Raw genomic sequence first — 15,616 nt, 5'->3', positions numbered from 1 at the left:
ATGAGAAATCCACGTTTTCCTCCAGTGAAGGGTGAAATCCATGCTATTCTCTTTTTTTCTGTGGGAAATGGGAAACCCAGATCTCTGCTGGTCTGTTGAAGGCTATTCCAGAATATAAGTCACAAAAGTTGATGGGACCCAGTATATGAGTTCCAGTGCTCTCATTCTTGTCTCTGCAGGTCAAAGGCACCTTAGAAGCCCCAACATAAGTCATTTGTTAGTATTTTCAAGTTGCACAGTAAAGCTTATTATGTGCTTGAGGGTCTGGCTTTGAATAAATCACCCCCTCTTTGTTTCAGTGTGGACAGCAGACTTTTTAAGTGTGTGAGAGGAGAAGGAAGACGCTTCTGTCATGGCTGCCGAGCTGGACTTTTCCCCCCCTGAGATCCCTGAGCCCACCTTCATGGAGAATGTGTTGCGCTATGGACTCTTTTTTGGAGCCATTTTCCAGCTTATCTGTGTATTAGCCATAATCCTCCCAGTCTCAAAGTCTCATAAAACAGTAAGTAGCTCCCTTGATTGCTAATGGGGATGTGGGGGGAGGGTCTGAATCTTGTATCAATCACTATTGCTGTCATTCATTACTTTTTCTCTCTTTCTTGCAAAGATTCCTTTCTTTTTCCCTCCTTTTCTTCTATCAGCCTTGCATCACTGGGAACTGGGACATGTTGGGAGCAGCCCCTGAACTTCCCAGGGCTGAAGAGTTACTTGTGAGAAAAGAAACTAAATGCTTTTGTCTACATGGCTTTCCACTCAGGCTCAGCACACAGAGCAAAGGGCTGGCATCAGTCCCAAATTTGCCTTGCCACATTGCTGTTGGCCTGATCTGTTATTCCTTGGTCAAGAAGCCCATGAGGAGAGAACCTTTGCAAATTCTGCCTCTGCAACCAGGAAACACTGTAGCTTGTTTATAAGCTTTCATTGCATTTCCTAGTGTTTGCTGGCAGAGATGTAGCTTTCAGTCCTGTCCCTGTAGACATGTAGGACGCTTGACTTCAGTCAGTAGGAGAGGGGATTATAATGTAAACTAGAAGCTAGGACACAGCAAGTGTGAGACGGCGTTGAAGTGTTATGATCAAAGTCCACTCGGCTGTTTTAGTGAACAGAACTCACTGGATTTGGTAATGCCAGTATTAATAGGCCTGCTTCTTTTCAGAGTAGGGTGATTTTTTTCATATTCCTTTGTCTTGATGTGTAGGGTTCTGGCTGGGATTTCTAGTAACAACTTTCCATGGAAAGTTTGATCATCTTTACTGCTGGCAACAGATGAGATCCAAAAATGTGTTTTGGATCTTGTTTTGAAAGCATTAGGGGGTTCTGTAGCAGTGTTAAATGGACCTAGCATGTGTGAAACCTGGAAAATTTCAGTAAGGCATTCAATATAATCATCTAGCTTGTACATAGAAAAGAAGATGCCTGTAATGTGGGAAAGTGTGTGGTCGTGTAGGAGGTGTAGCATGAGAAATCTGAGTGTCTCAACATTGTTATACTGGGGCAGGGAGGAGTTTAATAGCTGAATCCTTAGAAACTAGCTATAGTGATGGTGGGTTAGCCTTAGAGCAGGAAGCTGAAAGCCAGAAACTGTACTTGAGCTGTAGGGCTCAAAGAAGCATTGATAGTTGAGGCCTTTTCTTGGTGTGCCTGTGCTTGGTTGATGTTTTCCACACACATCCTCAGCCCTTTCATAGAAGCTGCAGACAAATCCCACATGGTTACATTACAAGATAATAAACAAGAGTGGACGCTCTTAGACATGGGAGCAACACTCCCTTCCCAAGTCTGTAGAATTTAGAACAGCCTCTCTGATTTACAGAGGTTTCAAGTCTAGAAGACTACCTTGGTTTGAACATTAGAAGGCAGCAGCGATCATCTTATGGCAGCAACAAGCTCTGTGTCCCTGCGTAATAATGGCATATTGCTGCATTTCTTCAGAGAATTGCGGCACTGTCTGCCAGTTCCCCAGACACAGATTCCATCATTTGGGAAGCCAGCCAAGTTGCCTTCCTTGGAAAGCCACACAGATGTGAATTGTAGTAGCCCAGGAACTTACACATTTGAACTGAGCTCATTGATTAAGGGGATGCTGTCATTCACTCCCCTCCCCTTGCATTATCTGCTACATTTCCTGGAAAGCTCGATGCTATCACCTCTTTCTCTGCCATTTTTTTTGCGTCCTTTCGCAGTTGGCACATGGTGATTTATAGAAACCTCCGTGCTTAGGAATACTTACTTCCCGCCTCATTTAAACAAATGAGACAATCTGCATGTCTTCTTTCTCAGATGAGACTGGCTCTGCTCCCTTGTGTTTTGACAGGATGGCTAGAGTTTATTTCCCATGGCAGAAATGATCTCTGTCATCTCCCCTGCAGAGAAACACTGGGATATGTAAGTTGTCCTTCTTGGTCTAGGTACAGAGAGCTTTGCTCTTCTCCTAAATCAGTGGTTTCATTAGAACTTCTGAACTTTACATTCCTGCTGCTGTATTTGGGGAACATTTGTTGTCTTATGTATAATGCCGCTGTTCATATTGCAAAACCTCTCTTCTGCAAGCAGCTGATTAGCCAGTTCTGATTTTGTTCTTCCCACTTGAAATTTTCTTATTTGCCCTGCTCTTTTTCCTTCTCTCCTTTACATTGATTTTTTTATTTTTCCAATTTGGAGTCCTCTGTAAAGTCCTCCTGGTTAGAACAGTGGTTCTCAACCTTGCAGACTCAAGGCATCCCTCAGAAAAATACCAGCTCTTTGTTTTCATTTGTGTGGGTTTTTTGTTTTTGGGGGTTTTTTACTACAGTGGAATAATAGAGCAATTCTTCTCTTTTTAATGGTATGAATTCCTATTTGAAATCTCTGGGTTTATCTTGTGAATCATATTGGCATACTGAACAGTGCCAACATTGTGTGGTACCCCACAGCACTCTTGAAAGGATCTCAAGACACCCCAGGCTGCTGTATCATCCTGACTGAGAATTGCTGAGTTAGAGTGAGTTAAGAGATAACAAAACATGTCTACACACAGAATTTCTGCAGTTTAACTAAATATGATGTTTCTAAAATCAAATGAAACCTGACTCGCTTCAGTTCAGTTTGCATCAGGAAATGGACAGGCCCAAGCATAAACCCAGAGAAACTGTTTCCAGCCAACATAAGTACATTAACGCAGAGGTTTTACCAATTTCCCTAAATTGACTTTTCAACTGATTTGAATGAAGTGGGTATAGACTTGCATGTAGGCAAGGCCTTAGGCTAATTGTTGGTTCCTCGTGACTCAGCCACCCTGATCCCAGAGTTGTCTGAGATGTGAAATGTGAAGCAAATGGGTAGAACAGTGCTGACTGCTTCTTTCTTCATTGATTGTTGTAGGACTCTGACGGTTTTGAGCCTAAAAGCTCTGAGGTGGTGAAGAAGCCAAAGGTGGCTGCTCAGCAGATGAGCAAGAAACCCAAGAAGGAAACTAAGAAAAAGCGATAAAAGGCCTCAGAATGGAGCCTAATGGCAACGTTTTGGCTGTAATCAAGTTTCCTTGAAGATGACATCATGGGTCAACCAATTAAATGGGTGTCTGGTCCTGCCGTGTTTTGTCTTCCAGGGGTAGGGGGAACTGACAAGTTGTGGGAGGGTTGGGTTTCTTTTGCTTGATTCCTTGCAGGCAAAATGGACTGTACACATCCAGCTAGTTACTCTGTCATAAGCCCTGTGATCAGCTCACTTGTGATGGGTAAGGAAAGCTTACACTTGCACCTCCCCCATGCTGGCAGGGATGTGAGGTGAACAAGGCCCATGGAAGGGGAGCATGTGTTTGGCTATCAAAGATACCTTTTTTCTAGGTCATATTTTTAAAGACTGAGGGATCAACTGGCTCTGGGATGTCCCACTTCTCAACTCTGTAACCTCCTGTATTGTTGTCTCATTTCAAATATACCAGTTTGTTTTATGGCTTAATAATAATGGGCTTGTCGTGTCCTTTTAAAAAATAGTTGTCTTTGTTTAAACACTGCTCTGAGGCCAGGCTCCCTCTGGATGGAAGTCTTATCTTCCCCACCATCATGGCCCCTCTGATCATTCTGCCGTATTACACCTAATCCCGTGCTAATCCAGTCACCTCCCCATGCTGTTGCCGAGTCTGGAAGAAATATGAAGACAGATGAGAGGAGGAGACCAAGTACAAGAGCAGTTTGTGGTATGAATGCAGGCACTTGGTGGCTGCTGAACTCTGGGAGATGCAGGGGTGATGGGCTGTACTAGAGGAGCAATCTTGGGAGACAGAGACAACACTGCATGTTGGGGAATGCCCATCCTGGGATGTCAGTTTCAGAGTATTGCCACTGCATTCCTGAATTCTCCATACCATGCCATTAAATTCTGCCAGCAAAGCATGATGAGTACTGCCTTAGCCTTCTAAAGCCCAGCGTTGGCATGCTTTTGGTATGCTGAGTTTATAGCTGCCTCCCAGCTTTACCTGGCACCATCTCATGTCTCCTTTCTGTGAATCTGGGCTGAAGTTGACAATCATCTCGCCCTGAGGAGAGGAGGCATTTTAAAATCCAGAGCACAATAAGATCACTGCATAGCACAGTGGAGATGTCTGTGGCTGTATAGTCCCACTCCTTCAGTCTCCTGCTCTCCAGTGTTGGTATGAAGCCAAGCACTTAACATTAAATTTATATGTGGCTAGACAGGTTACTTTACAGGATTGGGACAGAGAGGTTGAGATGTGGTGGCAGAGTCTGTAGGGTAGCACTAGACTCCTGATGCCAGCTCCCCTCCCATCCCTGCATGCTCAATTTCTAGTGAGTCAGTGGAAGGGGAGCCTGCTGTTTAAATGCAGCCAGAGCAAAGTATGCTGCATTTTGTCACTGAAGGCTCCAGTCCTGCAATCAGAGTCAGAGCCCTGCTACCAGGCAGCACCTCTGCTGTGGGGCAGACCCCTGCTTTCGCTGACTTGACAGAGTCAGTACCTGGGAATCGGTAGCAGATACTGAAAAACAAATGCAGCAAAGCATCAGCAAAACACCACATTTTCACTCTGTAACTCCAGTGATGAGGAATCAGGCTGGACCTCTTGTTCCTCTTCCGGTTTGATGGGTGGGAGGGGCCCAGTACCAATTTGGTTTGAACTTCTGACCACTGCCCAGCTCTGCTGTAGGTAATGCCCCAGACTTTTTTGCTTGCCCGGAATTCTGGTGTCTGCAATTGCTGGGAACACACTGAGCTCTGGTTGAAACCTAGGTTGGAGACCCCTTTAAAACCAATTCTTCGTAGAGTAGAGAATGACACACTGAAGCTCCCAGCAGCCCCGCAGGACAATTCCATACCTAGTTTGATCTCCTCCCATGAAAAAATGATTATGAAACTTTCCCCTGACAAATGAGAATGATGTTTGATACGCTGGGAAAGTCTGTTCTGTATTCCTGTCCAGAGACTGGAGGGCAATTAAAATAATTGTTGCTGTCCTAGCAGACATGTTATGGACAGGTTGTGCCATTCACTGTTAAATAAGGACAATCAATCACTTATGGTCCTGTCTCAGTAAAGCATGACTTTTCCACAGGACTTGAGCTGGGCTGTTACCTTGTTATAAGAGAATTGTCAAGTATTGCAACATGTAAATTAACAGAAAAGCATAACGCAAATTAACAGAAAAGCAGAGGCTAAACAGTATAGTGGTAAGGGGGTGAGGTGAGGGGAGGCATGGTAACTCCAGGCTTCTACCTCCATCCCTTATTTTACTGGCATCCACAGGTGTTAATTATTGTAATCAGGAATGCTGGATATTTAATTTGTTTTTAAATGGGTAAGTTTCCAATAAGTTCCTTAGTGTAACAAGTCACCTTTCCCAACCTTTGTGTAGAGATCAGCTGTACCAAATGTATTTTACCTTCCCTTGAAATACAAATATAATCAGACAACTAGTAAACTGTAATGACAGTCTGTTTTTAAATTCCGCTGCCTCCCCTTGAGCTTTGTGTGGAAACAACCCTTAGCTTTGGGGAAGTGAGAAAAGACATAAATAATGCTGGCCATAAAAAATGATCTGATTTGAGAAGAAGGCTTCCTGAATTGATACAATCAAACACTAGGTAGGTTTGCATTTGACTCCTTTTGAAAAGTAGAAAGAAGCTATCCCATAATAAGCCTTCACCCTCCCCCAAGGAGGGAAATGATGCCGTGACTAAATTAATTTGCTTCTTCTGGGATGCTTTTGCTGAGAGCTCTAGGGAAGGTAGCAATAATGAAAACGCTACTTGCTAATGACACTCATAGGGGATTGGATGGCTCAATAGATTGATAATGGGGATTTTTGCCCAGAGCTTCTCAGTTTGAATCTCTCCCAGGTTAATAGTGGTTCAAGTATAGGACTGTTTGGTCTCTGCTCTTTGGTTTGGAGGAAAATAAGTGGTGTATCCAAGGTTCTTGTGCCCATCTCACTTGATACCTCAGTAGAAAAGCCCAGAAAAGAGAGGATAGTAGGAATCCTGCATCTGTGGTAACTCATTCAAGCCCCAGGCTCATCTCTTGAGCTACTTTTGTCATTAATGTCCCAACAGACCTGAGGGTCGGAACAAGTCACTTTTATTTAAGGGAAATTTTCCTACCTGCCCTCAGACACGGGCATTAATCCAGAAGTTTGACTCCTGCTCTCTGCCTCTGGAGAGAGCCCTAGTGAGTATGAGAATGGCCAGTCAGCCTAGAGCTAAGGCTTCCTTCTGCTAAATTACTGCCCCCGACTTCCTGTTGCTCCAGAGGCCAGTTGGGTGGTTTGAAGAAACACATCTGCATTCATTAGGAGGGTTTAAGGAGCCCCTCTATTGTATTTGGGTAAATCCCACCTCTCCTGCTCCAGTCCTCTCAGAGCACCAGTGATTGCTGCCCTGAGTGGCATTTACACTAACAATGCATCCTTGTGCTGCTCCTCCAGAACAAGGAGCACAATCCCTTGAGGCAGCTCTTAAGTAGCTCATGACCAAAGTCCCAGTTCCTACAGTCCAATTAGATCCGTATTAATCTCATTCAGATCTCATTTACTTTCATTCTGATGCACACACTTCTGTCTGCTTCAGAGACATCCAGGTGAGGTTCCTCCCTGCTAGAAAAGAGTGCCTCAGGCCATCTTTGAGAGGTAATGTCTGCCTGGCTCCTTCCCCCACCCGAGCACATAGTTTTGGATTATTTTCCAGCCTGCTCTTCTGCCTCTAGGAGTGTAAAGGTGCCTGTATTACTGGGAGACTCCAGGCTGGGGGTGCTGTGCATGAGAAAGCAAGGGCACCTTGGAAATTGGGCAGGGAAGAGACCTGTTTGGTGTTCTTGTCTCTCATGCTCCTGAATTGTTCCTTCATGTCTATTCACTAATGAGTTACCCACCAGTCTAGGTGGAAATGTCCTGTGTGAGGAGGGTCCAAACTGTTCAAAGATTCCCCTGATAACCATCAGCTAAGTTTCCCTTGGTTTCTTTCTTCCTGTTTAACTCTGGGCACAACCTTAATGAACTCAAGCCACCCTTCAGATGTATGCAACCTACTACAACGCCCCTGACCTGCCAGCTCATTGTTATCACTTAGCCCAGACTTTACTCAGAGGTTCAAACCTCGCCTCCCTCCCTTACCTTGAGTAGCACCCAACTTTGCAAACAGTCCCATTGGTTTAAAGGAGGTGTCCACTGCAGTAGGGTATTGCCCAGGAAATGTAAGAGCAGTGCTATTCAGACCTTTCATCCGTCTTGTAAATCAGCCTCTGGACAATTTCCATTAGCCGTATGGATGAACTGCTGGAGAACAAGCACTCCCTGCCTTGGGAACCCAAGTCACAAAGGGTTAAAATAACAGGGTAGTAAAAAATGGCTGGTCTTGGCAGAATGCCACAGTGACCACATTTGACACCCTCTATTCTAGTCCAGTTCCTGAATTACGACCTCCAGCCCAGGCACACAGCCCCATTCATTTGCCACCTCTGAGCCTTTCTGACCTCATTTACTCCCACAGGCACGGAAGCTTTATGCAACCCAGTCCCAGTGGCTGGAACACCCACGGATCATGTGGATTCTCAGCACCTCTGACAATCAGGCGGCAAAGCCTCAGTAAGTACCAATAGCAAAGGGGTGGCTGAGCTAAGTGCAGTCCAGCCCTTCTCATCTCATACTAATGCCCTGGGTGGAGAATCCTAGCATGTAACTTGGTTTCTTCTCTGCTCTACAACCTGTTGCTTGCAGCATGCACTCTGTCCTGATACCCTCCATCCAATACAGAACAGCTCTGTCTTCAAGGCAGCTATGTTTCTCCCCATTAGAAACAGTTTTGGACTCAGTGCTGTGTCCCCCACCATGTGGAGTTCCCAAGGGTGGGAAGGGGTTGTATCTTCAATGCAAATTATATGTGAGCTCTGAGCAAGTCCTTACCTTGGTTGTTTCATGCCCCAGGCTGAAATACACTAGGAGTCCTATTTGCATATGAGCTGTAGCATTTCTTCATTATCAAACTCCCCTTGGGCCCCTCGCACCTTCCACAAACACAGTGCTGTTTCCATATCTTGTTAAAGCTCATGCCCCCGCCGTGCGAGCTATATGACCTGTGCTAGATTCCCAAAGCCATTGTCCATACTGGGGTCAGAACCCAAGAGTCCTGGTTCCTGGTCCTATTTCTAAACCATGACCCTCTCCAGTATTGGAGTGCTGTTAACCTCTGATTTGGCTTTGGGGAAGTCCATTCTAAACACCTATCTTACAACATGCACCTAAGTGCAAAGAATGAAGTAAGAGCAGTAAGTAGCTACAGCACACGGCCGCTCCCTTTACTTAGCAAGCCAACTAACAGTGACTCAGGTCCTGACTCCTGAGTTCCTGCTGATATCTCTGCATTTGCTCTGTTGGTACAGTCAGTCAGCTGTCACACGTCTGTCCAGGGCCTGCTGAAACGTGTTCCTCTCACTGTCAGAGGGCAACTGTTTTTTCAATTCACTCTGTTTATTCACCCACCTACGTGTTGATTCAGGTTGTAACAGAAAGGATGCCTCATGCTGATTGGGGTCTGGGCTGCCAGTTTTCCAGCCGTCACTTCTGATCCTTTACAGTAGACTGTTTTGAGTAGCTGGAGAACAGGGCTGTTAGACACCTGGAATTTATGGCAGATATTTGTGTTAGGTTCAAAGGGGCAATGAGGCAAAGCTGGGAGGGTTTGTACATCCCATTTGGATTCAATTGAAGATGGATCAAAACCAAACCTGGTTTCAGTTTTACAGGACCAAAATCTAAGCTCCGCAGCCCTTCCCTAGTGCAAAGAACCTGCTACAATCCTGAAGGGGTGGCACCCTTGCATCTGCCAAAGTTGCATTTGGCTCAGAATCCACGGTGGGTAGGAGGGAAAAGGGTTTGGATTTTATCCTAGCTTTGTGCCTCCTTGAGATACAGTGGTAGAGTCACCAAGGTGTCCTGCTGCAGCTTCAGACATGTGAGTGTGCGACTTCACTCCAGACTTGTGCTGAAGGCTGAGCCAGATGTATATGGACATCAGGACACTGGGGCTGGATCAAAGCTAGATGTGATGCTAGCCATATCCTTCCCTTGTGTACCATTAGCTACAGAAACTGGCATGCTTTAACTAGGCTAGCCTGATGGGCTGTACATGCTTTTAGCTTTATTATCTGGAGGGCTCCCCTTTTCCATTACAGTCACTAACAGAGTAGCTCCGTGCTGGGAGGAGAAGTGGGCTGGGGACTACTCTGTGGAGGACGGTGCACTCTGCACGTTCCCTAGGCTAGAGAAGCACATAACAGAGCTTTGATCAGATCAGTGACTCTCCCATCCTGGAGGAATTGCAGCTGTCCTGTTAGCAAAGCAACCAGAAAAGGGGCTGCAGGTTTGGCCTCTCCAGTCATCCCAGGGCTCTGTCCTGCTCTTCTGTATTGATAACAGGGCTGGTCAAAAAGCAGAATTAGATTCATCTGAGGGCAATGTCAAGAGACTGAGTTTTGACTTTTGTCTTCAACTGGGACAAACAAACCAAAATCTCAGGCTTGTTGCTAAAAGATTGCAAAAAATTTCATTTGAACCCTGTTGAAATAACTCGTTTTGACTTCAAACATATCTTATGTATTAGAAACTGTAAAGTGTGACTGACATGTTTTAACTTGTTTAAATCATTTCACGTAAAAAAGTTGATTGTATCACCCTGTTTTCCTCAACGTATTTCAGCTTCTCTGAATTGGCATTTTCAGATATTATGTCCCATCAGAAACTCTTCACCAGCCCTACGTGAGGGGTGTGGCCCCTGCTTTTTTACCACTTGCAAGTCACGCTAATGACAGCTGGCCTGACTGCAGATCCATTAAGTCACAGCAGTCTCTGTTCTTCTATACACACTCTCCCTTCCTCAGCAGTTCCACAACTTGCTACCTCCCTTCCCTCCTAATGGCCCATTTCTATTGCAGCACTTCCTAGACAGTGTTTCTGTGTCACATCACTTAACCTCATTCTTTTTCCTTTGTTTGCTGATTTAGGTCCTGATGTTACCAACCTGGCATTTTTGTACAGGTGAACCAAACTAAATTAACAGTTGCCATACTCTGATATATTACCAAATAGCTTATTCAGCAATAGCTATTCTGGTCAACATCCCCAAGGAACTCAGCCCACAGACTCACATCCTCAGCTTGGGTTCAGTGAGGCTGTGCATGTGTATGCTGACAAAAGTAAATTGTTGCAGGCTCAGGTTTTGACGTTGTAAGCTCTTTGGGGCAAACACTCTGCCTATTTCCACATCAGTCCAGCATGTTAGGTACTACCACAGCTGTAGGTAATAATCATGATTTGGGCAAAAAGATCTGGACTTTGGAATGAGTGTGACTTAACCAGCACTGATTAACTGAATCCATAAGAGAAAATCTTTGAGATCTACTTAAAAATGAACCTAGTTTGGGTAAAATAGATGCTGTGTTTCTGTAAATCTACAGCCGTAGACTGAGATCAGCCATTGTATTTGGCAGGTTTCCTTTTATTTACCATATAAGGTGATTTGAAATCTCAGAGCAGAATGCCCTTCAGCTTGCATCAAAACCTGGATCACTCACTCTACCCCATATCAAAACTGTCCGGTTCTTGGGTGCAGTGCAGATAAGAGAAGTGCTTCACATGAAACAGAAACCTTAAAAAGGTTTGAGTGGAAAACTGTTTAAAGAGATGGTAGGATTAACTTGAAAAATCACATTTCTGTCTTAAAAAAAGACATCTCTAGAAGGGCTTGTGATCAGTAACACTGGAAAAGTGACTGATTTTGCAGAAATTAGAAAAAAATATAACTTCCTATAATCTCTGCTCATTTACTTTCTGCAGTTGACGGCCCTTGATGTATAGTTGGTTTCACCCTTCATCATTTCTTTCTGCTGGAGAGGTTCTTGTAAAGATCACTAAGGGAGTAGGTAAACACTTATGCAGCACATTTTAAAAGGAATTTTAACAGAAAATCATTACATGCTTTTCAAAGTGGGACCTATCAGAAGTGGGAATTGTTTTCAATTAGACAGTTTAAAAATTGGCAGGGTTTCTTTTCTGTATTAGTTTCAAGCTTTGTCTGCAATCCTCTTCCTCTGCTCTGCCTTTGCAAGTGTAAATGTTATTGGGAGTCATTTGAAGTGAACATAAAAAAACAATAAAATCAGAGCTCAGGGCCCCCAGTTAGAACCAGAGTCTGCAGTTTGATTTTTAAATAGCCAAGAGAAATATTTTGAGCAAGGTAGGAAGTGAAGGTGCCAGCAGCTGCAGGTGACTGTCTCCTACTTTCCAGACTTAGACTTTCAGGACATGGCTTAACTTTGAAGCCCTGCTTCAGTTCCAAGAATGTCTATGCTTTATGTTCACCCGCTGTCCTATCTATGCATTCTCGAAGCAGAGTCTCAGTAAATAAGAGTAGACAGGCCAGATTGATTTATTTTTTTTTAATGCCCTTATCTGTCATTTTTAAGTCTCTGCCTCATCATCCTCATGCAAATGCAGCCTGTGTGATTAATTTGATACAGCACATGAAAAAGGACCAAACTTTTACTCTTTTCCTTTGAGCTATAGATCAGAGCTGCCAAAGGTGGAGAATTACTGTGTGAAAACATTGCACCCTGTAGAAGATCTGGGAGCTAGAGAAAATAGAAACCAAATACATGCAACAGGGTTAATCTCAAGCTGGAATCCAGTTCTGTAGAGTCCAACCCATGGCAGGGGTGATAGGAGTCCCCTGTTCTTGCTTGTGGGCTATTCTCAGTGACTTCACTGGAGCTGTCTGTGAGCATCAGACCTCCAGGAATGAGAGGAAAGAGATCCATGTGTTGGCCCTTAAACATGATCCAGACTTAAGCTTGAGCCTTTTATTATCAAAAACTGAGAGAGATTTGTGGGTAGAAAGGAATCGGAGTCCTGGCTTGTACTGAAGGGCATGTGGAGAATGGAGAGCCTACTTGCAATAACTGCCCCTGCACTCCAGATGTTTAGAAGCTGAAATATAGATAAAACTGTCTTCGGAGGCTGGTACTTATGTGGCCTTCATCACTATAGAAGCTAAGTGTTTATCATGGGATATGAGCTAATGAGATATTCTTCACTATTGATCCCCTGGCTCCAGCAGAAAGTTCAGTGCTCAGATCTCACAGTACCTTAATTTCATACTTTATAACAGCATCCAGATGCTTAACAGTCTGTCAGTGGAAGATGAAGGAATCCCTGGCTGCAAACTCCTGCATCAGTGAAATGTGGGAGGTGGTGGTTAGCATTAAACACAACATCTGTGGTCTTAGCCAAAGGAAGCAAGCAACTCCTCCAAAATCTGGTTACAGTTTGATTTTTCTGGCAACAAACATGCAGGAGCTCGACAGCAGTTGCTATCCAGCAATAATCCTTAGCGTGCACATACAGCGATTCTCCTGTTCGGCATACTTTGCAGCTCCAATCTGCCCAGCAACCCTATGATATAGGCAAATATCTAAATGTAGAACTCGATGCACAGGCAGGTGCAGCCAGCCGTGAGGTAAAGGAGATATAATGGAGCTGGACTTCTCTGGAGGACATATAGAGGCCCATCCTCACTGCAGCTGTGCTCAAATACTGTTAACAGAGATCCTGGGCAGACCTGGCCTGCTCCAGTGGTAAACTGATAAGGGACTAATCAAATAAACAGCTACTCAGTGGAATAGCTCCATATGAGTATGTGCTGGACATTGAGATAATGGAATTAGCTTTCTGTATGACTCCTTTTCCCTGTGGCTCAGCTTTGTTGACTCTTGGCAGTGTCATGGAAAATGTTTTTTCAATAAATAAAAAGAAAAACCCCAGCCACATCCTTCTCTGAAACTTGTTCATTCTCCCCATTTGTTTCCTCCTAAGTCTCAGATATTGCCTGAAGTCAGGGAGTTTTTAAGAATCTACATTCTTAAGTGTGCTAAGGCGACAGGCGGAGCTGTTTGTTGTGGTGATGCAAACAATAAATTAGTTGAGTCTGACAGTGAGTGAACTGCCCATAGAAGAGCTAATGGGTATTTGGACTTTAAGTAACAGGTCTGTTTGTCCAATTTCTTCCTTGAATGTAATATAACAGGGAGAGATTTTTAGGGTATTGTTAATAGGACCAGTGAAGGAGGGTTTAGTCATCACTTTTAGCTCAGTGGTTCTGAACCTTTTTGACTCAAGGCACCCCTTGGAAAATGCCAGTTCTTCACTTTCTCTCATTTTTTGATTACAGAAAAATAATATGGCAATTCATGTGTTGCAAAGAACTGAGCAAGACCACAGCAGGTCAGAATGCTTTGACACTATGGATTCCTATTTTAAATCTCTCTGTAGGTGTTTGCATGCCTAACAGTGCTTATATTGTGTGGATCTCAAAGCATCCCACTGTGCCACTGCACCCTGATTGAGAATCGCTGATCTAGCTACTCATGCAGGATAGAGATGTTCAGTTAAGTAACTGTATACAGTGATCATGACCTCCATGATAGAAATCAAAGATGTGACAGTGACCTCAGTGACACTGTCATGTCCAGCTCACCAGCTAAATACAAAAAGGACCTATTGGGGGGCTCATGCTCCTGAGCTATGCCAGCTTTATACAGAGCTAGAGGCATTTGGGCAACTGCTCTGCCAAGGCAAGCATCTTTCTCCAAACACACACAAACAGTCATTTGCCATGCCCATGTCTTGGCTTGTGTGGGAGAGCTCCTGACTGCCAGTCCCCTCAGCTGCCTATTAGTAAATCAGTGTTACGCTGTGGTCAGGGCTGAATGCTGGAGAGTTTCCATCTTTGGTGAGATCCCCCAGACATTAAAAAGAGGAAAGCTATTGAATAATATGTTGCCAAGTGGGAAGCTGTGTGCTGTGTAGGAGGAGCACTCTTTCATTTCCATTTTCAGCCGGAGGCTTCCTCATACTGATTCGTGTACTTCAGACCAGCTGTATAGAGAACATTTCTCCAGCACCAAGAGGAAGTTGGGCTGGCTGAATGCTGGGGCCTTTTCCAGCTGCAGTTAACCAGTGCTCTGAACTTTGCCTGTGAAGGACCACCTGAGCTGGGAAGGGAATGCAGGCTCTGTGATTACTACATCCCAGGAACTTGGGCTATGAAACTACTCGGGACTTCCCCAAATAAAGTCATATGGTTTTGAGAGAAGATATGGACTGCAGTCTCCTGAGATGAGGTTTCCAGTTTCTTTAAATCACAGCCAGCAGCGATGCATAGGGGTATACGTGCACCCCCCAAGAGCACTGGTGCACCCTGTGACAGCCAGTGTCCCCTGCTTAGGTGATGGGTGGGGGGGCAGGCGAGGGCACTGGCCCGGGAGCGGGGAAAGAGACTATAGTAGAGACTGAGAAAGGACAACATTCCCAGGCCACTAAGATAGGTACCAATACTGATGCAACAAATGCAGTGGTTCTTGCTTCCTGAAAAGACCTATACCAGTGCCAGTATCTCTGCCTACTGGCTTTCTGGATTGGGAGGGGTTTAGTTTGGTGTGGCTTGGCTTTTACACTGAAACATCAGGACCGATGAGTCTTATCTTCCCTGTCTTGTGATCCCTTTTCCAGGTGAATTCTTAAGGGTTCCTGCCAAAACCGGCCAAGGTGCTCAATCCCTAGCAGAGCATTTTGTCTTTCATCACCACGGTTATTAGGCGGCAGAGTCACTCACGTACCCGACCCTGGTCCTTCCAACTGGTCTGAATGGAAAAGGCACGTTTCACTTCCCGGGGCCATCAGATCAGACCCGGCCTACCTGCCTTTCCGGATCTTCCCTATTAACGAGACCAGCTAACTCCCAGCCCCCCTGTGCGGCCAAAGGGTGAAGAGACTCCTTTCTTGGGCCAGCAAACGCAAAACCAGGATCGGAGGGACGTGGGGGTCAAGGTGTGACCGTATCCCCGTCCTCCAGCTGTTCGCGGGAGAGCCGGATCCCCGAGCGCGCCCAGCGCACCCCCCATGCTGTGCCCGCTCCCCGCTCCGGAACGGCGCAGCCCGGGCTCGCCCGCAGCCGAGGGGCGGCCCCGCGCCGCCCCCGCTTCCGGTCTGCTGCCATATTCCTGTGGGGCGGGAAGCGCCGCCCTGCTCGCCGGGCCGGCCGGGCTCGGGGCAGCGCCTGGTCCCAGCCCGCAGGGGCGG

At 45.4% G+C, this 15,616-nt stretch overlaps 1 protein-coding gene across 1 annotated transcript; it reads left to right on the top strand.

Moving 5' to 3' along the window:
• The first annotated feature begins 276 nt into the window (after nucleotides 1-276).
• MANBAL (mannosidase beta like) lies at nucleotides 277-3,942 on the top strand. The gene is made up of 2 exons (XM_019539667.1): nucleotides 277-502; nucleotides 3,361-3,942. Exons 1-2 carry the CDS (start codon nucleotides 353-355, stop codon nucleotides 3,466-3,468), a joined length of 258 nt encoding a protein of 85 aa, XP_019395212.1. The 5' UTR covers nucleotides 277-352; the 3' UTR covers nucleotides 3,469-3,942.
• Nucleotides 3,943-15,616: the final 11,674 nt, after the last annotated feature.

This window comes from Crocodylus porosus, unplaced genomic scaffold, assembly GCF_001723895.1.
Source record: "Crocodylus porosus isolate Cpor-Errol unplaced genomic scaffold, CroPor_comp1, whole genome shotgun sequence".
NCBI classification, from domain to species: Eukaryota; Metazoa; Chordata; order Crocodylia; family Crocodylidae; genus Crocodylus; species Crocodylus porosus.
The sequence above is the reverse complement of the archived record's forward strand: the minus strand, read 5'-3'. Positions and strand labels throughout refer to the sequence as shown.

What these genes read in the sequence shown, in the direction of transcription:
- MANBAL (XM_019539667.1), top strand. Translation starts at nt 353, where the DNA reads ATGGCTGCCGAGCTGGACTTTTCCCCCCCTGAGATCCCTGAGCCCACC. An exon ending in TCTCAAAGTCTCATAAAACA is followed by an intron (nt 503 to 3,360) that starts GTAAGTAGCTCC and finishes TGATTGTTGTAG; the next exon opens with GACTCTGACGGTTTTGAGCC.